General features: G+C 36.4%; 1 protein-coding gene across 1 annotated transcript in view; it reads left to right on the top strand.

Annotated features, from left to right (window-relative positions):
- The first annotated feature begins 209 nt into the window (after nt 1-209).
- Nucleotides 210-23,473, top strand: part of LOC310733279 (helicase ARIP4-like) — a 41,337-nt gene continuing 18,073 nt past the window's right edge. Inside the window, exons 1-10 of the mRNA XM_083554398.1 lie at nt 210-555; nt 10,806-11,025; nt 12,093-12,229; nt 12,383-12,505; nt 14,143-14,345; nt 15,314-15,496; nt 16,630-16,763; nt 19,609-19,805; nt 20,884-21,226; nt 21,358-21,535. Of these exons, the coding sequence (XP_083410524.1) occupies nt 522-555; nt 10,806-11,025; nt 12,093-12,229; nt 12,383-12,505; nt 14,143-14,345; nt 15,314-15,496; nt 16,630-16,763; nt 19,609-19,805; nt 20,884-21,226; nt 21,358-21,535 (1,752 nt within the window). The 5' untranslated portion in view covers nt 210-521. The remainder of the gene's footprint in view (nt 556-10,805; nt 11,026-12,092; nt 12,230-12,382; nt 12,506-14,142; nt 14,346-15,313; nt 15,497-16,629; nt 16,764-19,608; nt 19,806-20,883; nt 21,227-21,357; nt 21,536-23,473) is intronic.

Genomic DNA, 23,473 nt, shown 5'->3' with positions numbered 1-23,473 from the left:
GTATTGTACTGTGTAGAATGTACAATCAGGAATGTAAACAAAAACAAATCCAGATAATAATACTGCTTTAATACTCCCACATACAAGACCCTTTTTTCTCTATTTACCCTCCGCCCTCCACTTTGCCAAGGGTTACGAAAGGGCGAGGGGAAGAGAGGGCTGATGGCAATCTCGTCGTTATTCCCCCTAGACGGGCCCCACACCGGCGTGCAGGATTATGTAAAGCGGCTGTAATCCTGTTTCCTGGTTTGTGAGGCCGTAATTCACACTGAGTGCCGCAGAACACAAGAAGGAACGAACACACACAGACGCACACACACACACACACACACTCAGAAGATCACGCACTAATTCCAAACAAGCAAACAAACAAGAATCTCAGGAACAAAATAAACAAGCAAGTGTAGAGAGAATCAGCAGGAAGGACAGAGGCACAAAACTGTGATAGAAACAGCAGCCGAACAAAGTCAGCATGGAGAAGAGATTCATTTAGAAGGCAGAAAAATCCGAAGCTGGACATCATGCTGCTGCTGGATGAGTCAGACTCTGTAACAGGTGCGTAAGATCATGACTCTTTCAATACTAGCTTTAACACTGGTTAAATAACTATAAATATTTAGCTACTTTTTTAGATTTATTATGACTATGATTCTGGAGTCATCATCTTTTATCTTTTAATGTGTATTTCATACACATGTTTCAATCATGTTCCTGCTCCCAATTAAAGAAAAAAATAAATTCTCAGGGCAGCAGGTTTACCACGACCAAGTTAGGAGTCTGGTATAAAGAGGAATGCTGCTGATGAGGAAAATCCTGAAATTCATAAGACAACGTAGAAAGCATTAATTTGATACTTTAATACTTTTTAAATAGGGCCACTTTGGTGCCAATTGTTTGTCCATATTGGTCTGTATTAATGGAATGTATACGCAGCTTAGTATAACTTATACAAATATTGTTTGGATAGTTGCAGTGTTTTGGGAAAATGTGTTTGTTGTGGTCTTTTGATCTTTATTGTTATCTTTATTCCACTGTGTATCTGTGCATTTTCTGTGCACAAATGTATTTAGATACACAACAATATATTCGATCTGTTTATTAAAGCTGTATAGTGTTTTATCTATGAACCTTCTTTTACCAAAACTCGTAAGGTCCAAGTTGGCAGTAATTTTGTTAGGATTTACTACTTTTTGAGTTATTGGGGATTCAAATAAACCAATTTATATAAAAAAAAAATAAGGACCAGAAAAACAGGTTAATAACCATAAGAACTCCAACTTCTTAAGTTGTGTAATAAATCTATCTTACTTAACATACAATTAATATTGTTCACCCACTTTTTCTTAGCATGCAAGAACTGCTTGTGCACATAAACTATATTTGAGCAGCAGAAACAGTGGATTATCTTCTGCATTATGGTTTATGCTTTTCCATATTGTATTTTTATACATTGTATTTGTCTTGCTTATTGTCTATTTTAGTTAAACTGAACTGTCTTGAAAATTTAGTGCAGTGTTCATTTTTGGCTGTAAAGCGTACTGGATATGCCATTAAAGAATGGCAAGAAGTTGTTGTGTAATATTGCTTAGGGGCTAAGTTACACAACAACAGGTTTATGAAAGTGTCAACAGATCACTTGTATTCATTCTGACCTGGGTGACACACTGGCCCAAATCCTGGCCCTGGCACAGCCTACTTTCATACATTATATACCCTGTTCCTAAAGTAATTCATATAAATGAATTAGTGAACAAAAACTAAGATCTATAAATGTAATAAGCTATTAACTATGTGGCTGGCAGTTAGGTAGCTAGTACTTTTGTGTAAAAGGAAAGTTGACATTTATTTGTTTGAACACAAAAATGATTTGTAAGCATTTTTTTATACAGCAGCAAATATTCCCACATGTTAACAGTTTTTGTGGCAACATTCTGTAGAAACAGTCAGAAATTTGGTGATTGTTTTCTAACTAAAAAAATTTGGTGACTGTTTTCTATGGGCTATGGTAATCATGAGGAAGTTGTACGTGCTGTACCTATAAACACAAATGTTGTGTAACAGCTATTGGTTCAGTTATATAAGTGTCCCTGCTTCACAAACCCAGCCCCGTGTGTGTGTGTGTGTGTGTGTGTGTGTGTGTGCGCGTGTGCGTGTGCGTGTGTGTGCTTGCTTATGAACTTGTGCTTGCCAGCAGAGTTTCAGAACCAGCAAAAGTAGTCCATCTTATATTTTTTTCTTTATTTTTTGTTTTATTATATTTTTATTAATTTCTCACTAAAACAAAACAACAACAGAGCCAATCAGTCAACACACACTGCACACACTCAAGCATATTAATAACAACAATATATTGCTGATACAAGCGACCATGGAAAGGCAAAGGGCAAATCAAAACAAGAGGGAAACAATTACAAATGAGTAAACAAAACAAAACACAAAAAAGAAAAACATAAATCAGGGTTGGGGTCTTGCCTGTAGAGTAAGTAAATCCCACAAAGGGGCCCATATCTGGCAGAATACATCGGATTTATTCTGCAAGTCATACGTAAGTTTTTCCAAATAGAGAAGATTAGCCATTTGTGCTAAACACATCTTTAAAGTTGGTACCTGTGGTGATGACCATAGAATAAGTATGAATTTCTTTGCTAAATAAGTAATGATATTTAATAAAGACTGTGAGTCAGTAGAGAAATCCAATGATGTTTTGCAGTTTAGTAAAGAAATAGTTGAAGACAAAGTAAATTTTCTATCCAGCGCCTTCTGAACCATATCATGTACCTCATGCCAAAAAGGTTTGATGTTCTTACAGTCCCAAAATAAATGCATCAACGTTCCTATTTCAGATTTGCATTGTAGTTCATCTTATTATGGGACAATTCTTTTGGATAAAGGGAGGTTTTGTATTGTCATACATGTCCTTGCCATAATAGACATAAACTTGAATGTTGTGAAGTACATATTATGTAAAAAAAATTTAATGAGTTGTAGTATGTTATATGTGATTTGTATTATGTTAGATTTGGTTTTATAAGAAAATAAAATGTTTGTGATTTAACATTTAGGGTTTATAGTTTAATGTTTTAGATTTATTTGGTTCAGCTATTATTTTGTATTTGAATGGAGCTCATTGGAAATTCATAGACAATTCCTTTGATTCAAGAGAGTCATCTTGAAAATTGTTAAACCAATGTATGTTTATAAATGTATTTGATAAATATTTAATATATATTTTAAATCTAATGTTCTTTGACATTTGGAACTGGGTAAGAAATTTAAGAGTTTAAAATTGTGCTCTAACAGGGCCATGAACAGCAGGTGTTTCATAATAAGATGGTCAATTTACTCTGTGAACGGTCTACATTGATGCAGCCCCATACACATCAAACTGTAATGCATTTTATCATATCTAGTAAGAACTTATTCTAGAATTTGTGCTTCAGTATCTCTTATGTTAGACGAGAGTGAACCATGGGCACCCGTGACCTTTTGACTGTTCACCAGTTGTTTTTCCTTGGACCACTTTTAGTAGGTCCTAAACACTGTATATCAAGAACACAAGAAATCTACTTTTTGGACCATCCCATTCACCAGGTCATCACAAGTTGTTTTATTTTTATATAATAGTCTAATGAGACCAAAGTCTCAAATAAAAAATCAGCTTTGACCAAAAAGAACACCATACCCTATGGTAGTGGCTGCATCATGTAATGGGGCTACTTCTTTTCAGCTGGGACTAGGTCTATAGATTAGAGGTAGAAAATATTGGATCTCTCCAATGTATAGCACAAAAATGCAGGTTTTTTTCAGACAGCTAACAAGATTACATCCTTAAGCACAAATAAAATTAAACAAAGGGATGGTTACAGAAGAAGATTGGCAACATGCAACCTCAGGTAGATATTAGTTTTAGTTTATTTTTTTTAGTATGTGATATAAACATGTAATAAGTGGATGAGCAGAGCAGTGATTATTCTGTGTTGCATAATGTGTTCAGGTGTAACTTATGCAACATGCCAGCTGTCTCTGGCTTCCAGCTTCTCAGACAGTAAGGGTTGGACTCTGTAGAATGTCCAGAAAGCAAATGCTTGCCTACCAATTGTAAGCCAGTGGGTACAAAGAAAATGTATTGTTCCAAACACTGATGTTGCTCACCAAGACTAAACTTTCATAAGTTCTTATGAAATTTCTTATGCTGAATGCTTTATCTGCTTCCAATAAACATGTAACTTGTATTTCTTAATGATAAATAAGTATTCATGATAGTAAGATCATTGCAAAAGTTTGTTACATCTTAATTCAGATTGATTTACAGAACACTCCATAGCCGATTTTCAATGGTTTGCAATATGTAAATATGTTAAAATTGACTATATAAAGCCAATATGATATATACAATCACACTATTTTTATGCTAAAAGTAATAACGGATGGAATATATGTGCTTTTGTTCCTGGGCTTTACTGTATTGTTATTATACTGACGGAACTGAGTATACTGTACTTTGCAAAGAACTAACACTGTGTGTATGTGTGTCCAAAATAAAGAGAATACATAAAGAAAACATTTAAAATTATTACTGTACACACTTGGTTCCCTTTTGCATTTAAGTAACTTGCATTATTTTGATCAGGGTTGCAGTGTATCCTGAGCCTCTTTCCATGAACTTGGGGTTTAAGGTTTACGTATACTATAAATCTAAATCCTTTTTTAAAAGTTATTAGTAAAGTGAGTTAGTACATTGAGATACGAGAGAGGTCAGAGGGATGTTGACAGGGGGAAGAAAGATTGGATAAACATTGTCCAAGGCTTTTTCTTTCCAGTTCAACCTAAGCCTATGCAGACAGTGTGTTCTTAAATTCTTGTTGTAGCCTGGCAGAATTAGAAAGCGACATCATCTTCTGCTAATCTAGCCCATTTACCTCAAGGTTTAAAAAAGCATGCTTTTCTTCTCATCATGGTACTTGACAATACCAGGAAATCAAAATTTACTGAACTACTCATGCCAAGCCATGGACAGAGTCAGTGGGATGAATTCTTTTCCCTAATGCTGATGTTTGTACATGATTTGTAGCATGATTTTATGCATTGTGCTGAAGCCACATGATTGGATATGAAGATTGAACATTTGCATATGTTTACAGCTGTTTCAGTTAAAGTGACCAGTGAGTTTATGCAAGACTTTGTGTGTGCATATGAATACATGCTTATCAGTATTGGCTGAAATATTTTATTTACTCAAAAAAACTCCAGAAATAATATTGTATCTTACACACACCTAATATTTTCAGTCACATGCTCTTTAATGTCCCCAGCAGACTGTGACAGTAAAAGTGCTGTAGGCTGCCATTACATAAACAGTGCACCATGGTTACATAACCCTCTGGCTTCTGAATGTGCACTAACATCTCTCTTTTTAAAACTGTTTTAAGTATAAAAATATTTATTAAATTCTGGATATAAAAGCAGATTATATGTTTGTGAATAGCTGATATACTGTATCATATTTAGTGCCAGATATACCTTGTTGACCAGCTTGTTGTGTGAAATGTTTTCTCGAGTTCAAATGTTGTTTATCAGGCCTTATATAACATCGCTCTATGCCATTGTCTCGGTCACCATGGCATCACACAGTCGTCACCTCCTCGTTCATCTCCTTGGATTGCCATTGGGTGGTTTCCATGCTTTTGTTTGAGTATTGTTGCTTTGTCGCTGTGCCTCTGCCACAATACCACGGGGCTCGACAATGGTTTCAGTTTCAAGCATAGCAGGAATTGTGCATTGACGAAAGCTCATTTTGTTGGACTTTGGTATGTTTTATGTATTCATCAAACTTCATATTTCAACAACACATATTTCAAAAACATCAATGTGCCTATTGACATTAATGAAAAAAAAGTATTGACAGAACTTAAATAGAATATATTTTTTATGCATTTATTTATAGTCTATTAAATGGATTTAATGCATTAAATTATACATGAACCACATAAATAATTTGATGAATGTTGACCATTTTGGATGATTTTTGTAGCATAGTGTTTGTGTCTTGAAGCAAATTCTGAAAGCACCTCATAGCAAAGATTGATAGACAGATAAATTTCATGATCCACATGATCCACAATAGTGGCTCTAATTTAATTTGAAATGTGTTTGTCTCTGGCCTCTGATTCCTCTTTCTCTATTTTACCTTCTTACCCTTCCAGCATGCATCCTTATTCTTATTCTTGTCTCTCTACCATGTTCATCTCCTAGTAGTTAATCTATTTTCAACAATTGTAAATCTGTGTTTTCCTCTTTTTATACGTACTTGCCAATTAAAGGTTCACGAAATTTAACCTTGACCTATTTTAGAGAACTAGTTGATTATTGGTTGATCTGAAGGTGTACACGCCCCTTCATTAGAGACATTCAAGATTCATCTCCACAATTTATCAATTTAAGTCACATTTACAAAAAACGTTTAATTGAACTGTGAGGAAGAAGAGCTTGACCAATTTTGACAACTGATTCAACCATTTTGCACTCAATAACTTATGCAATGAACTGATGCCTAAATGTTTTGGTGATTTAAGACCATTTGGGTGAAACTAGTATAGTACATTTTGATCAACATGACAAAAACAACTGATAATGTAGGAAACAGCAGACACTTGTACACAATCGATTAAACGATTTACCAAAGCATTCACAATTTGATCAAAGCAACGATAAATGTTCTTATGATGAGCATTTATTTTCTGATCTGAGAAATGCTCCAAAGCAACTGAGAAAAACTATAAATATACAGTAAATAAAAACAGAAACTTTGTGTAAATGATGAACATAGAAAAGGAAAAGGAATTATTCAGAACATAGAACATCAAAATGAAACGATATATATATATATATATATATATATATATATATATATATATATATATATATATATATATATACACAGTGAGGAAAATAAGTCAATGTTAATATTTGGTACAGTAGCCTTTGTTGGCAATTACAGAGGTCAAACGTTTCCTGTAGTTTTTCACCAGGTTTGCACACACTGCAGGAGGGACTTTGGCACACTCCTCCACACAGATCTTCTCTAGATCAGTCAGATTTCTGGCTTGTCGCTCTTACAGAGCCACTCCTTGGTTATCCTGAATAAAGAAAAATCTTTGAATGAGAAGGTGTCCAAACTTTTGGTCTGTACTGTGTATATATATATATATATATATATATATATATATATATATATATATATATATATATATAGTAGCATTTAGAGATTCACTGCTGTCTTACACTTTAGACATTTTGCGCACATGATACACGCAAGATTTCGCTTCCGAACTTGTGCCTGTAAACCGTTTTATTTTATTTTAGTTGCCATTGTTACTTTTGTGCAGTAGATATATAACAATTTATTTGTTTCTAGTAATTTAGTAATAATTTCATTTTCCCGCAACCCACACACATGAGTATTTTATCACCCACACTCACATTCACCCATCAAATCTTGTCCCATACTGCACTCATTTGCACCGGGTCCCAAGGGAGTGCAGGTCTCTAATGTGAGGTCCAGTTACCAGCGTGACACTAAAACAGGTAGTAGTAATGGCTACTATTTACTTACATGTCAGAGTCCATACTTTTTTATTTTTTATTTTTTACCTTAACTTGAGTAACAAAGTATAGTCAGCATTTCAACTTTTACCAAAATGAGTATGTTTCCTTCTACTTGAGTGAAGGATGCCTGTACTTTTGCCACCTCTGGCAGACAGGACAGGCGGATGAAAGATGGTCAGATAGATACGAAACCAATATTTTCGTACGTTTAATTGTCTTTATCCATCTTTCCCTATATTATCTAAAATGGAACGAGTTGGGTAAAAATGACCTATCACATTTGTAAACTAAAAATATATTTTATTCTGAAATCTAAACTTTTCCAGCTACACCATCTTCTCTCTGTGTTTGTTTGTTCTCTCTCTCTCTTTCTCTCTCTCTCTCTCGCTCTCTCTTTCTCACACACACACACCCTGACAACTTGGAAGTCATGTCAGGGACAGTAGGGCAGACATTGGCAGATTGCTTTCACAGGGGCGGTTTATGTAACTTGTTTTCAGACTTGTAGAATATCAGCCCCCGTGCATTATATAAATAATTCATCTTCCCACACCTGCTGTTTGTATACATGCATGTGTGCTTGAAAGTTCAGATAATACGTTTTATATAAATAATATTTTTATATATTATATTTAAATAATATTATATATAAATAAGTTTAAATAATGTTTAGAAGCTATAAATGATTCAAATGTAAGAGGAATTAAAAGGAAAGACAAACAAGGGTATATTTATTTATTCATTTATTTATGTATTACTTATTCGAATTAGGAGGGAAAACACAGCCACATGCCAGAGTTGCAACAAATATAATATTTTTTATTATTATTACATTCATGAAACAGTTTCACATAAGAATTTCTGTATAAAAACTGTTAATTAGATTAAAAATGTTTTTTTGCAAATTCTAATTTCATGTATTCAAAATGCTATCAGACAATGATGAGCAATTAAAACTATACATTAAAAATTAATACTAGTAATAATAAAAAAATGTTTAACATTAAATAAAGGCTAAAAGGGAAATTAATGACATCTGCGTGTATGTTAAATATGTGTAGGAAAGGATTCCTCTTCAGTTGTATTTCCACACTTTACCACTAGAGGGATGTTCAGAGTTTACCATTCATGATAATTTGCCTGTGTTACATCACAGTGCACCGTTCTCCATCAAAAGCATAAAAGGCCAGAACACTGAGCAGCAGTCAACATTTGACATCATGCAACCTACCGAACAGCAGCTAGCAGATGACAGCAAGAATCACATCACACACGATCAATCCTGAACCCACCAAAGTTTGAGTGTTCTGAATCCTGTACCGTGTTCTGAATCCTGTACAAATGAACTCCCTTCATTTGGTCCTTCGAGCTAGATAGTAAACCTTCCTAACATTATGACGTGACATTATAATAAATTACTATTAATATTATTAATAATGTTACATTTTTTATATATATATATACAGTGAGGAAAATAAGTATTTGAACACCCTGCTATTTTGCAAGTTCTCCCACTTAGAAATCATGGAGGGGTCTGAAATTGTCATCGTAGGTGCATGTCCACTGTGAGAGACATAATCTAAAAAAAAAAATCCAGAAATCACAATATATGATTTTTTAACTATTTATTTGTATGATACACCTGCAAATAAGTATTTGAACACCTGAAAAAGTAAATGTTAATATTTGGTACAGTAGCCTTTGTTTGCCAATTACAGAGGTCAAACGTTTCCTGTAGTTTTTCACCAGGTTTGCACACACTGCAGGAGGGATTTTGGCCCACTCCTCCACACAGATCTTCTCTAGATCAGTCAGGTTTCTGGCCTGTCGCTGAAAAACACGGCGTTTGAGCTCCCTCCAAAGATTCTCTATTGGGTTTAGGTCTGGAGACTGGCTAGGCCACGCCAGAACCTTGATATGCTTCTTACAGAGCCACTCCTTGGTTATCGTGGCTGTGTGCTTTGGGTCATTGTCATGTTGGAAGACCTAGCCTCGACCCATCTTCAATGCTCTAACTGAGGGAAGGAGGTTGTTCCCCAAAATCTCGCAATACATGGCCCCGGTCATCCTCTCCTTAATACAGTGCAGTCGCCCTGTCCCATGTGCAGAAAAACACCCCCAAAGCATGATGCTACCACCCCCATGCTTCACAGTAGGGATGGTGTTCTTGGAATGGTACTCATTATTCTTCTTCCTCCAAACACGTTTAGTGGAATTATGACCCAAAAGTTCTATTTTGGTGTCATCTGACCACATGACTTTCTCCCATGACTCCTCTGGATCATCCAAATGGTCATTGGCAAACTTAAGACGTGTCTGGACATGTGCTGGTTTAAACAGGGGAACCTTCCGTGCCATGCATGATTTCAAACCATGACGTCTTAGTGTATTACCAACAGTAACCTTGGAAACGGTGGTCCCAGCTCTTTTCAGGTCATTGACCAGCTCCTCCCGTGTAGTTTTGGGCTGATTTCTCACCTTCCTTAGGATCATTGAGACCCCACGAGGTGAGATCTTGCATGGAGCCCCAGTCCGAGGGAGATTGACAATCATGTTTAGCTTCTTCCATTTTCTAATGATTGCTCCAACAGTGGACCTTTTTTCACCAAGCTGTTCGGCAATTTCCCTGTAGCCCTTTCCAGCCTTGTGGAGGTGTACATTTTTGTCTCTAGTGTCTTTGGACAGCTCTTTGGTCTTGGCCATGTTAGTAGTTGGATTCTTACTGATTGTATGGGGTGGACAGGTGTCTTTATGCAGCAAACGACCTCAAACAGGTGCATCTAATTTAGGATAATAAATGTAGTGGAGGTGGACATTTTAAAGGCAGACTAACAGGTCTTTGAGGGTCAGAATTCTAGTTGATAGACAGGTGTTCAAATACTTATTTGCAGCTGTATCATACAAATAAATAGTTTAAAAATCATATATTGTGATATCTGTTTTTTTTTTTAATATTATGTCTCTCACAGTGGACATGCACCTACGATGACAATTTCAGACCCCTCCATGATTTCTAAGTGGGAGAACTTGCAAAATAGCAGGGTGTTCAAATACTTATTTTCCTCACTGTATATATATATATATATATATATATATATATATATATATATATATATATATATATATATATACACACACACACACACACACATACACACACACATTTGTTAATTGTTTTTCTCTTTTTGTTAACTTTGCAGATCAGGATAGGAGTGTGGGTTACAGCTCTGAAAATGAATCTCAGGGCAGTGACTGTTTGCGATGGCACTGTGGCCCACCCTCTTCTTCTCTTTTGAGTGAAAATCAAGCACAAATGTCATCATGCCCTCTGTCTCATCTGGAGGGTCACGGTCAGAATCTTGGCCTGAACAGCAACAAGAAGAGAATCTCAAAACCTGCACACATGCGGCGGAACATCAGGTCTGTTTACATTCTTTAATAGAAACACATCCACAAAGATAGCAAATACTGCACGACAGATATGGTAATGATTACAGGCTAGATAACTCCTTACTGACCACTAGCATTCCCCTTTCATTAAAAGGAATGGTTTGAAGGCGAGAATTTTGAATACACCTTTTAGCCATTAGCAGTCACATTAGTCAACAGCACTTATTTTAGATCACAGGACACAACACAAAACTAATAGGTTAGATCCAGTACCTCCATCTATCTATTCATCCAGTAATCTATCTATCTTGATGGCTATTTACACTGGGGGGAAAATATATATAATATAAAAAAAAAAAAAAAAAAAAAGGGGTATATATATATATAAAAAGTGCAGTGTCACTGTTAGTGCAGTGTCACTACTCACTCTGTGCCGGAAATACAGTTTGTTTTCTACATGCATGAAAATGCTAAAAAAATCTGTTGTAGCTTTAGCTGCTAGCCACTTCCTGGTTTCCTCTTCTTTAGTGTTTTATGTACAGCATCAAGAATATTTCTTAAAAGCAGACAATTTTGCAAATAGTGAAAGTGAATAAATGAAAGATGAAAGAAATGAAGACATTTATTTAATTTTATTTTTATTGAACCTTTATTTTTCTAGGAAGGTCCCATTGAGATTAACAGAAATCTCTTCTTCCAGGGAGTCCTGGCCAAGGTGGCCATATAAAAGTTCCACATAAACACAAAACAAATTCTAAACAAACAAAGGGAAAAAAATCAATTATTTAAAACAGTAACATACTTCACTCGTTTTACATTGCAGTATATTTTTAAACACATTCAAAGAAGGAATTATTTCTAGTGGAGTAATAGCTTGAAATTTGTTAAAGTATTCTTAAATAATCTATCTATCTATCTATCTATCTATCTATCTATCTATCTATCTATCTATCTATCTATCTATCTATCTATCTATCTATCTATCTATCTATCTATCTATCTATCTATCTATCTATCTATCTATCTATCTTGTCTATTTTATTTATTTATTTATTTATTTATTTATTTATTTATTTTATCTTTCTTCCCTCCCACAGGAAGTTGTTGAAAGAGCACCACTTAGATGCTATAACTAAAGTGGCCCGACTTGAAGAGACAGAGAGACTTAAGCACCTGAATCAACAGAGGACCAACTTAACTGTAGCTTCTGAGCTTGTGTGCACACATATGCTAGGTAATAAATACAGTATCTCACACATAATAATTCTGGCATCTTTTGGCAATATTAATTTCTCACAACTCACTGCATGTAAAGACATCTGATGTCTGTACCTGTTAATGTTTGGATGGTGTTAGTCATGGTGATGAATGTTTTCTGTTTGTCCAGGAGATCTGTGTGAATGTGTAAGTTATGGCTCCAAAGAAAGTGCAGCGTTTGTGCAAACAAGCAACAGCAGTAAGGCACACAGCATCGAAGTGTCAGTACTCCAAACAACTCCCTCTACAAGAGGTGACAAACACACAAACACACCCCTTCATTCTATTTTTCATTCATTTTTACTAAGTTCTTAAGAGATACATAGGTGTAAAAAGGTGTCCTGGTTTCATAATTTTTGCATGTTTGTCTCACTTTAATGTTTCGGATCATCAAACTCATTTAAATATTAGTAAAAGATAACAAAAGGGAACAAAACATGCAGTTTTTAAATAAAAGTTTTTTTATTATTGAGGGAAAACAAAATCCAAAAGTACATGTCCTGGGTGAAAAAGTGTTTGCCCCCTAAACCTAGTAACTGTTTGGGCCACCTTTAGCAGCAACAACTGCAATCAAGCGTTTTCTCCTTCAGGATTTTTTGGTAACCAGCAGAATTCATGGTTTCATTTTTCCCAGCAAATCTTCCAGGTCCTGAAGCAGCAGAACAGCCCCAGAAATTACACTACCACAACCATATTTTACTGTTGGTATGATGCTCTTTTTCTCAAATGCGGTGTTACTTTTACGCCAGACGTAATGGAACACACCTTCCAAAAAGTTCAACTTTTGTCTCGTCACTCCACAGAGTATTTTCCCAAAAGTCTTAGGGATCATCAAGATGTTTTCTGGCAAAACTGAGAGGAGCGTTTATGTTCTTTTTGCTCAGCAGCGGTTTTTGTCTTGGAACTCTGCCATGCAGACTATTTTCACTTATGGTGGAGCCAAGAACACTGACCTTAAATTAAGCAAGTCAGGCCTGCAGTTCTTGGGATGTTGTTGTGGGGTCTTTTGTGACCTCTTGGCTGAGTGTCAGACTGGACCTGTGTAATAGGTGTTGTGTGCCAGGTGTCATCTCTGCTTAGGTTATATAAGCCTCTTTTTCTGGTTCAGTCAAGGTTGTGTAAAGCACCATTAACTGTCTTATGTAAGATGTGCGTGCATACAAACAGACACATATATACACACACACACAAGCACACACACATTCAACACATTTACTGTATGTAGACTTGTGTAACTATAAGTCCTTGGGATGAAAAATGAGTGTGAAGTGCCTGTATACGTGTGATTTTTTTTATCTTACGATGGCGATAGCAATAAAATAAAAATATATTAACATTTTAGTCTTTATTATTTTTTTTTGGACGCTGCCACGATGTACGCATCTCCCACCCTACAGTATACTACCCCATTTTGTTTACCATCTTTTAAGACTCCTGGGTAGGCTAGGCCGTGTCTCGACTTCCGATACTATAGAGAAAATTGATAAGGATAACATTAAATCTATTATAAGATAATTAAACTTATTTAAATACATTTTTACTAGTTTTAGCTTGAAATTTCCTTGTTCTGGCTGATACGGTGCTTTTTTCTAAAAACAAATGCTTAATATGAGCAGAATTAGGGCTGCAACAAATGATTATTTTGATAATCAATTAATCAGCTTTGCATGTATAAAATGCTCCTTTGGATGACTTGGGACACAGATTTATTCCATTTTGTTTTTGAGTTATCTTACCAACACGCTAACCCGTAACTTGAATGAATTTTATTATTAATTAGATGTTGCAGCTCTACTTAAAATTATTTTAAATATGATTGGAAAAAGGTTTTTTAATCTTATATTTGGGAAGATATTTGCAGTGTAAAAATTGTCTTTGTGTTTTTCGTAGACCAAAGTTCATTTGAGAACACCACCTCATGCTTTATCAGCAAATCGGACAGTAAGGATGGTACACGCAGTGTTGTGCAACTTAGTTCTACTGTCAACCAACCAGATGCTCAGGGACGAGTCCTCATCAACATCAATCACCCAGAGGATGAAGGTGACATCTACCTCTCGCCTCAAATTGCCCGTATCATCAAACCTCATCAGGTGATCTATTACAGAATTTTGTTATGACTGTACAAGAACAAAAGTCCTAAAACAAGTACCGTATTTATAAGTACAAGTACCGACTATAAGCCGCTACTTTTTTCCCACGCTTTGAACCTTACACGCTTGGCTTATACAATGAAGTGTCTAATTTATGGATTTTTCATGGGTTTTTCACGGTTTCACAAGCTTCAAGCCAAAAAACTGAGCCCCATAACATTTGACCAATGATATTGCCGAACGGGTTCAGGTGAACCAATGAAACTCTTAATATTAAATTGCGCTCCCACTGATTTGGGCCGCACCACACCATAAATATGGATGAGGTTCCTCTGACGCTCACTCGGACTGTCAACAGGAAATGCGAATTATTCGTCACGCTGAAAACAACCGGGCATGAAAAAAAAACGCAATTCACCTGTGTTCTGAGCTGCACGGCATCGGGAGAAAAGCTTCACCGATGGTGATTTTTAAACGCATGACGATGCCAAAAGAAAAACTCCCGAGATAAATTGTTGAGAAAGGGAGGAGGAAGACAGTGAACAATGACTTTCTTGGTAGGCTGCTGTTTAGACACAAGCCGTATAACAGTCACTGTCTTTCGTTAAAGCCTGTGTAAAGTTCATTAGTTTCAGTGTAGGCGGCTTATAGACAGGTGCGGTTTATTTATGTTTAAAATAAAAATCTTTGTCAAATTCAGTGGGCGCGGCTTATATTTGGGTGCGCTTAATAGTCCGGAAATTATGGTATACATTATTCAGGTTCTTAAGAATCTGATTGGCTAATTACAACAATAATAAAATGCAAAAAATTTGTCTTTTTTTTCTATCCATGTATTCTCTTTGACCCATTTCTTTAGTTTGCATTCTCAATGACATTTTCTACTTTCTCACGTTATCACTTTCCTCTCTACTCATTTTGTGCTTGTGCTCTCCTTTCCATTCTGTTGTCCAATCTCTTTTTCTCAGATTGATGGAATCCGGTTTCTGTACAGTAACCTGGTTGAGTCACAGAAGCGTTTTAAAAGCACCCCTGGTTTTGGCTGTATCCTGGCTCACAGCATGGGCCTGGGTAAAACTCTACAGGTCATCTCTTTCATCGACATCCTGCTGCGCCACACTGGAGTTCACACCGTGCTCGCCATCGTCCCTGTGAGTGTCTGTGTGTCTGTCTGTTTCTGTGGATGTGTGTGTGTGTGCATGAGTGTCTATTAAATCATGTGTGTACACTGTGTTGCCAGTTTGAGGTATACTACCCATATTTAACAGTGTGGTATATTCACCACACATCAAATCAGACATACTGCAAATGTTATTATTCAGTTGAATTTTGAATGAGCCAACGGTACTTAAACACGAAGGAGCCCTAAAACATAATGGCAGTGTGTAGCTTTAGCAGAGTATTATTTAACACTTTCAGCCCCAAGCACTTGATATGCAACATTTTAGGACAGTGGGAAATATACACCAAGACTCTTTTCTATACAAGCACTCAAGTGGATAAGTCTTGCTCTGTCTGTCCAAGCATTTTTATAACATGGATTAAAGAGCCCTCTTACTTGAATAAAAATGGATGATGTACAGTAAAACCATTATGTGCTGATCCTGCACTTTAGAATGGTTATGTATTTTCATTGAGAAATGCAACAGCTAAAGGATTTAAATTTGTTATAAGCCTTACATGTATATACATTTGTAAATCGGAATTTAGCACAAGCAAATTCGATTTTCCAGATTTGTGCAACAGGGATAAGGCTGGTGGAAACAGTGGGATGGTGTGGAGAAGGTTCTCCTGGCCCATTTAAAAGGCCTTGATAACCTCTCTTCTAAAAAAAAAAAAGCAGTGTCTGTGTTAACATTATCACTGACCAAATTCATATCTACATGTTGTTAACACTTCTAGCATGAAAAGACACAATGATACAAGGCATGTATCATCCACAAATGATTGTAGATCTTAAGAGTGAATCACCAGTTTGTACTAAATGTCCAAATTTGTTTCCAAAAGAAAAAACATTTTCAGCCACGGTGCATTTTGCTGTAAGATACCATGTTACTCATACTCACTTTAGCTAACATCTTCCTATGGCCAAATGAGTACTAGTTCAGTGTGAGCAACTGGCAACTGAGTGTATAGCGTTTTACATAATCACACATGTACATAACTTGATGCCTTTCCATCCCTGTCTCTCACCTCTCTTTCTCTATCTGTCACTCTGTCATTATTTTTGCACATTGTTTTCCCATTCATCCCCCTTATTCCTGCCTCCCATTAAATGCTCCAGGTGAACACACTACAGAACTGGTTGGCAGAGTTTAATCTATGGGTCCCGTCTGCTGAAGCCCTGCCACCCCACAATGAAACTGGCCACATTGTGCCTCGTAGCTTTAAGGTGCACATCCTTAATGACGAGTACAAGTAAGTAAAAAAACTTATTCCTGAACTAACATGCCCATATTTATGAATACATAGAGCTCTTTTTAGTTAAGGTCGACCGATTTATCAGGCAGATTTTTGGCATTTTTGAATTAATCGGCATCGACCAATTGTTCTACAAATTAGGCTGAACATTAGGCAGGTGCATCTGTCACACTTGTGCACATGTTCTGCGCTTGCGTGAAAAAACATAACTCTCTCATACCAGCAGATGGCAGTAGTTTGTATACAACCAGGGAAACCAGAAAAACTAGAACTGTAAATATTCTGTATGTACGAATGCTTGCTGTGTCCCGGGCTTTAAGTTCTTATCGTTCATTCTTAATCTATATTTAATTGGTTAAATATGATGCTACCTTGTACTACAGCTACAACCAGCTGTAGTTTAGGCTACAGAAAGGCTCAAATACCAAAACCTGTTAACAAGAACACTGATTGGATTGTTGTTATATCAATGTTGTATTTAAGCAATTTTATGTATCATTTCTTATCAATTAACTGTTAGATTTTATTAGCTGAAGGGGGAAAAGAAAATCATTCAAACATATCGGGCAAAAAAAATCTGGATCATATAAAGGTTGCCCTGATTTCTAAATATAGGCATCGGCCAGAGAAAAACCCATATAAATATGGATATGGTGGTGTGATGCTGCCATCCGAAAAAAACAAAAAAAAACAATCAAAAAACACCACACACTGAAGTGATTTATTACTCAAAAAATTGTGTGCACACTGCTGTGGTTTTAAAGCTCATATGGAGTTTACCAAACAAATCCCTATATATGTTGTGTCCATAGAAATTACATTATTACACTAGATTTACTGTTTAATATAAACCATTTAAACCTCTTAAATATAGTATATATGTGATACAACATTGTCTATGATTGTTGCTGACTAAAACCAACTAACAGCAAACTAACAACATAATATTAAGTTCAAAAACTCATCTTAACAAAGTAACACTTAAAACAGATAGGTGTGATTTCCCACTGCCTTGCAGTATGCTTTGTGTTTTCCTTTTGGGCCAATAACTGTTTTCTTGAGGCTGTAACTTAGAACTTGATGAGTTTGTGTTCTCTAATGTACTCTCAGTGGATTTTCAGCTTACATATGGGCCTTCTTGACAGAGATGAGCGATGACTAATTCTGCGCCTAAAAAAGCCAAAAAATCAGTTTTGAAAAACAGAGTGGAGATGGCTTGCTCCACCTCCATAAACGTCAGCAGCATGGAGCATAAGGACCCTCACTGGGTTGATTAATGTTTGATGATTCACTTTTCACAGTTTGATATCTCTGCGCAAGTTATTCTGCCCACTCACATCTGTTCCATGCCCCATTTATCTCTCTCTCTTGCGCGCTCTCTCTCGCGCTCTCTCTCTCTCTCTCTCTCTCTCTCTCTCTCTCTCTCTCTCTCTCTCTCTCTCGTTTCCTAGACTACTTTTCTAGGGAAGGCTATTTTTCTTTGCTTTGTTTTTTATTTTTCATTTCCCTCTATATGACTTAATTTCTTCAATTGCTAATACAGACATTTTGGATGTGCATCTACATAACTGTGGCTGATGTGATTCGCATCTTGATGGATAGCCAACGATGCGGTATATTAAAGAATCATAAGAAGCAGCTACTAAAACGATGCGAGACGATTTACCCCTATTATGATGCAGTGTGATCCGATTTACTTATTATTCTTTTGCTCAGACGGACAACAAATAATACATTTACTTAAGTGCTGAGGCGGCGTTGTGAGAACGCGCTTGAGAAACAGTTAAGCGAGGAGAAATGTATGTACATATAAAAAAATTGTCACATTCTAAATAATAAAAGTATAGTGCATCAACTAATAATTACAGTGCAACCTCTATACTCGTGGGGTTTAGTTCTATGACCCCTCGCAAGTAACAAATAAAATCACTTCGTTTTGACTCTCCTTTTTATGGTTCTTTTTTCCAGGGGAATTGTACATGTACCATACTGTGAACTCAAAGAAATGTGTATTTGAATGTAAAGTAAAATACTCTACGTTTTATTTACTACTTTAAACTACTTAAACATTTTTATGTTATGTTAGCCCAAACTCTGTTTTGATGTTAATGTTACTCGAGCCACTCGTGGCTTCCCGCGTACTAGCAGATTTTTTGCGAGTTACTCTTGGTCCGGTTCCAAATGAAAAGCTGTGAACTATCGAGGTCGCTAGTGTCAAGGTTCCAATGTATACATATCTGGAGCGTGTGTAGTGTTATACGCTAGTGCGTATACGTATGTTCATGGATTTTTGGCTTTGTTTTGCCGATGGGCATACGTTAGCCGCAGCTAATTAAACAGCGCATCTCATCTCTCTCCCAACACTCTCACAACACCCGCACTGACTGTTTTTCATGTTCTCACCATATTATCTCCTGATCTTATTTAAAGTTATAGTACATCATCTATAACCTTAAATTTCACTCCGAACATCTAAATAAATCTTTTTTTTTTTTATTTACTTTTTCCAACTTGTATCCAATGCACACTTTTTAAATCGACACATCACAACTTTAACTTTTATGCCTGTGCACCGATGCGAATAGGTGAATCTTAACATCCCTAATAGACATGAATGAATATGCATTAACACAACATTGCGAGAAACAGCTAAATTACATAACCACAAAATATATATTTTTTTGCTTTATTGAGTTTTTCTGTACACAGTCAGGTAAGCTGTACATAAGATCGAATTTTTTAAAGAATTGCGAAGGTGTTCTAGTATTTCCCTAAATTTACAATGTGATGAACAAGATTAAACTAATTCTGTTTGTCAATATCTGCATGTGGACCATTACAGGACCACAAGCAGCCGTGCTAAAGTAGTGGAAGACTGGTACAGAAACGGTGGTGTGCTGCTAATGGGCTATGAGATGTATCGCCTTCTCTCACTCAAGAAATGCTTTGTTACTGGACGAAAGAAGAAGAACACAAAGTCAAATGAGCCAGTAATTACTGATAAAGATAAAGAGGAGCACCAGCAGGAGCTAATGAAAGGTCAGTATTTAATGTCAATCATTACATGCTTAAGTTATAAATTTTAAATTAACTCTCTTTGAACTAAAACTAAAATATGATCATATTTATTCTTATTTATATAAAAGAACTTATTTTTGTGCCAATAAAATATGATCATATTTATTCTTATTTATAGTACAGTAGAGTAGAGGTTGACCAATAGTAGATGTTACCGATAGCTAGGTTGGATCGAACTAAAGTAACACTCTAGGGTTAGGGTTAAGGTTTATAAATGCTTTAAAATTAATGTTTATTGTTTGGTTGTTAATTATAACATTTACTAAGAATTTTTTTAAAATAAGCTCATTTTCATTTTATCTGTTAACTTTAGTTAACGCACTTTGAACTACCATAAATGAGGTACAGTGCGCAGTCTCAAGTCTCAAAACAAAAAGCATGTGGCATCAGTGATTCACCTCTAGAGGCACTTTTTGTACAGTAAAAATTTTTTTAACGTTATCTTTCCCCACAAGTTGGGTTTCAGCTGACTTACTGACAATGTCAGGATATTGTGTAGATGGAAATCAATTAGTTTACTTCTCAGTTTACACTTTGTCAAGTTCATTAGACTGAATGTCTGCTAACAGAGAGAGCTAGAGCCAAAGATTTTGCTGCTTAAAAATATTATAAATATCTTATGTTAATAGTTAAATAAGAAATGAAGACCCGTGTCAATGGCATTTATTCCTTATTTATGGCATGGCAGGCCAAGTCACTAGAGGCCAACTTTGGACCATGGTCTCTAATGGTTTAAATGAAATATAGATCAAAATGTGTCCTGTTGTACCAGAACATAAAAAGGATATAGGCATAATGATATAGGCAGATGACTGTAAAAACTTTCAATGTTAATTAGCCATGTTTTTCTCAAACTTTCAGTTTAGGTGTAAACAAGTTGAGAAAATGTGACTTCATACATATTGTATACATATAGAGGCTGATTTCTTTTGTTATCTATAGAATATTTTTATTTTTGTAACTAACTATTATGAATTCTTAGCAATTAAAATGTAATGAAAAAGGTATTCAGAAATGTAATTCTCTTGTATTTCTCTAGGCATTGAAAGGGCTCTTTCTCAGCCTGGTCCAGATGTAGTGGTCTGTGATGAGGGGCACCGCATTAAGAACTGGCATGCCAGCACCTCACGGGCTTTAAAGAGCATCGGGACGATGCGTCGTCTATTACTGACTGGGTACCCGCTGCAAAACAACTTAAATGAGTATTGGTGCATGGTGGACTTTGTGCGTCCTGGTTTCCTGGGCACACGGCCCGAATTCAGCAACATGTTTGTGCGCCCCATCCTGAATGGCCAGTGTGTAGACAGCACGCCTGAAGATGTGCAGCTCATGCGCTACCGAAGCCATGTGCTACACAGTCTGCTTGAAGGCTTTGTGCAAAGGTGTGTTCATTTTTTGCCTAGACATTACATTTGAATCATAAATTACTGTGAATACATGCTGTTATACATTTGGCAAATAAATATGAATTCCTAAGATGCTAATTATGTGATGTGTGTTTGTTGTTTTAAAGACGTGGACATGATGTGCTGTTCTCCCAGCTGCCACCGAAGCAGGAGCATGTGATATTGGTGCGTCTGACAGCATTGCAGCGCACACTCTACACTGCATTCATGAATCGCTTTAGAGAGGCTGGAAATACTGGTTGGCTCAACCTTAACCCACTTAAAGCCTTTTGTGTCTGCTGCAAGGTGAGCATATGTATGTAAACGTCCTGTCCAAAATTGAAGAACACCTTCTTTTCTTATTTTTGAGAGACATTTGCATGTTCCTTTTGTTTACAGGCAACAAAAAGAATATATATATATATATATATATATATATTATATATACACAGTACAGACCAAAAGTTTGGACACACCTTCTCATTCAAAGAGTTTTCTTTATTTTCATGACTATGAAAATTGTAGTTTCACACTGAAGGCATCAAAACTATGAATTAACACATGTGGAATTATATATGGAATTATATACATAACAAAAAATTGTGAAACAACTGAAAAATTTCATATTCTAGGTTCTTCAAAGTAGCCACCTTTTGCTTTGATTACTGCTTTGCACACTCTTGGCATTCTCTTGATGAGCTTCAAGAGGTAGTCACCTGAAATGGTCTTACAACAGTCTTGAAGGAATTCCCCGAGAGATGCTTGGCACTTGTTGGCCCTTTTGCCTTCACTCTGCGGTCCAGCTCACCCCTAAACCATCTCGATTGGGTTCAGGTCCGGTGACTGTGGAGGCCAGGTCATTTGGCGCAGCACCCCATCACTCTCCTTCTTGGTCAAATAGCCCTTGATGCCTTCAGTGTGACTCAACAATTTTCATAGTCATGAAAATAAAGAAAACTCTTTGAATGAGAAGGTGTGTCCAAACTTTTGGTCTGTGTTGTATATATATGTGTACTATATATATATATATATATATTCATATATATATATATATATATATATATATATATATATATATATATATATATATATATATATATATATATATATATAGATATAGTGAGGAAAATAAGTATTTGAACATCCTGCTATTTTGCAAGTTCTCCCACTTAGAAATCATAGAGGGGTCTGAAATTGTCATCGTAGGTGCATGTCCACTGTGAGAGACATAATCTAAAAAAAAAAAATCCAGAAATCACAATGTATGATTTTTTTAACTATTTATTTGTATGATACAGCTGCAAATAAGTATTTGAACACCTGAGAAAGTCAATGTTAATATTTGGTACAGTAGCCTTTGTTTGCAATTACAGAGGTCAAACGTTTCCTGTAGTTTTTCACCAGGTTTGCACACACTGCAGGAGGGATTTTGGCCCACACCTCCACACAGATCTTCTCTAGATCAGTCAGGTTTCTGGCTTGTCGCTGAGAAACACGGAGTTTGAGCTCCCTCCAAAGATTCTCTATTGGGTTTAGGTCTGGAGACTGGCTAGGCCATGCCAGAACCTTGATATGCTTCTTACAGAGCCACTCCTTGGTTATCCTGGCTGTGTGCTTCGGGTCATTGTCATGTTGGAAGACCCAGCCTCGAACCCATCTTCAATGCTCTAACTGAGGGAAGGAGGTTCTTCTTCTTCTTCTTCTTTCGGCTTTTCCCATTAGGGGTCGCCACAGCGGATCATCCGTCTCCATACCACCCTGTCCTCTATATCTGCCTCTTTTACACCAACTACCTGCATGTCTTCCCTCACCACATCCATGAACCTCCTCCTTGGCCTTCCTCTTTTCCTCCTACCTGGTGGCTCCATCTTCAGCATTTTTCTACCAATATAATTCATGTCCCTTCTCTGCACATGTCCAAACCATCTCAATCTCGCCTCCCTCACCTTGTCACCAAAACATCCTACATGTGCTGTCCCTCTAATAAACTCATTTCTAATCTTGTCCATCCTCGTCACTCCCAACGAAAACCTCAACATCTTCAGCTCTGCTACCTCCAGCTCCACCTCCTGTCTTTTACTCAATGCCACTGTCTCTAATCCATACAACATCGCAGGTCTCACCACAGTCCTATAAACTTTCCCTTTCATTCTTGCAGATACTCTTCTATCACAAATCACTCCTGTCACTCTTCTCCACCCACTCCACCCTGCCTGCACTCTTTTCTTTACTTCCCTAACACAC

This window comes from Silurus aristotelis (assembly GCF_946808225.1).
Source record: "Silurus aristotelis genome assembly, chromosome: 11".
Taxonomy (NCBI): Eukaryota; Metazoa; Chordata; class Actinopteri; order Siluriformes; family Siluridae; genus Silurus; species Silurus aristotelis.
The sequence above is the reverse complement of the archived record's forward strand: the minus strand, read 5'-3'. Positions and strand labels throughout refer to the sequence as shown.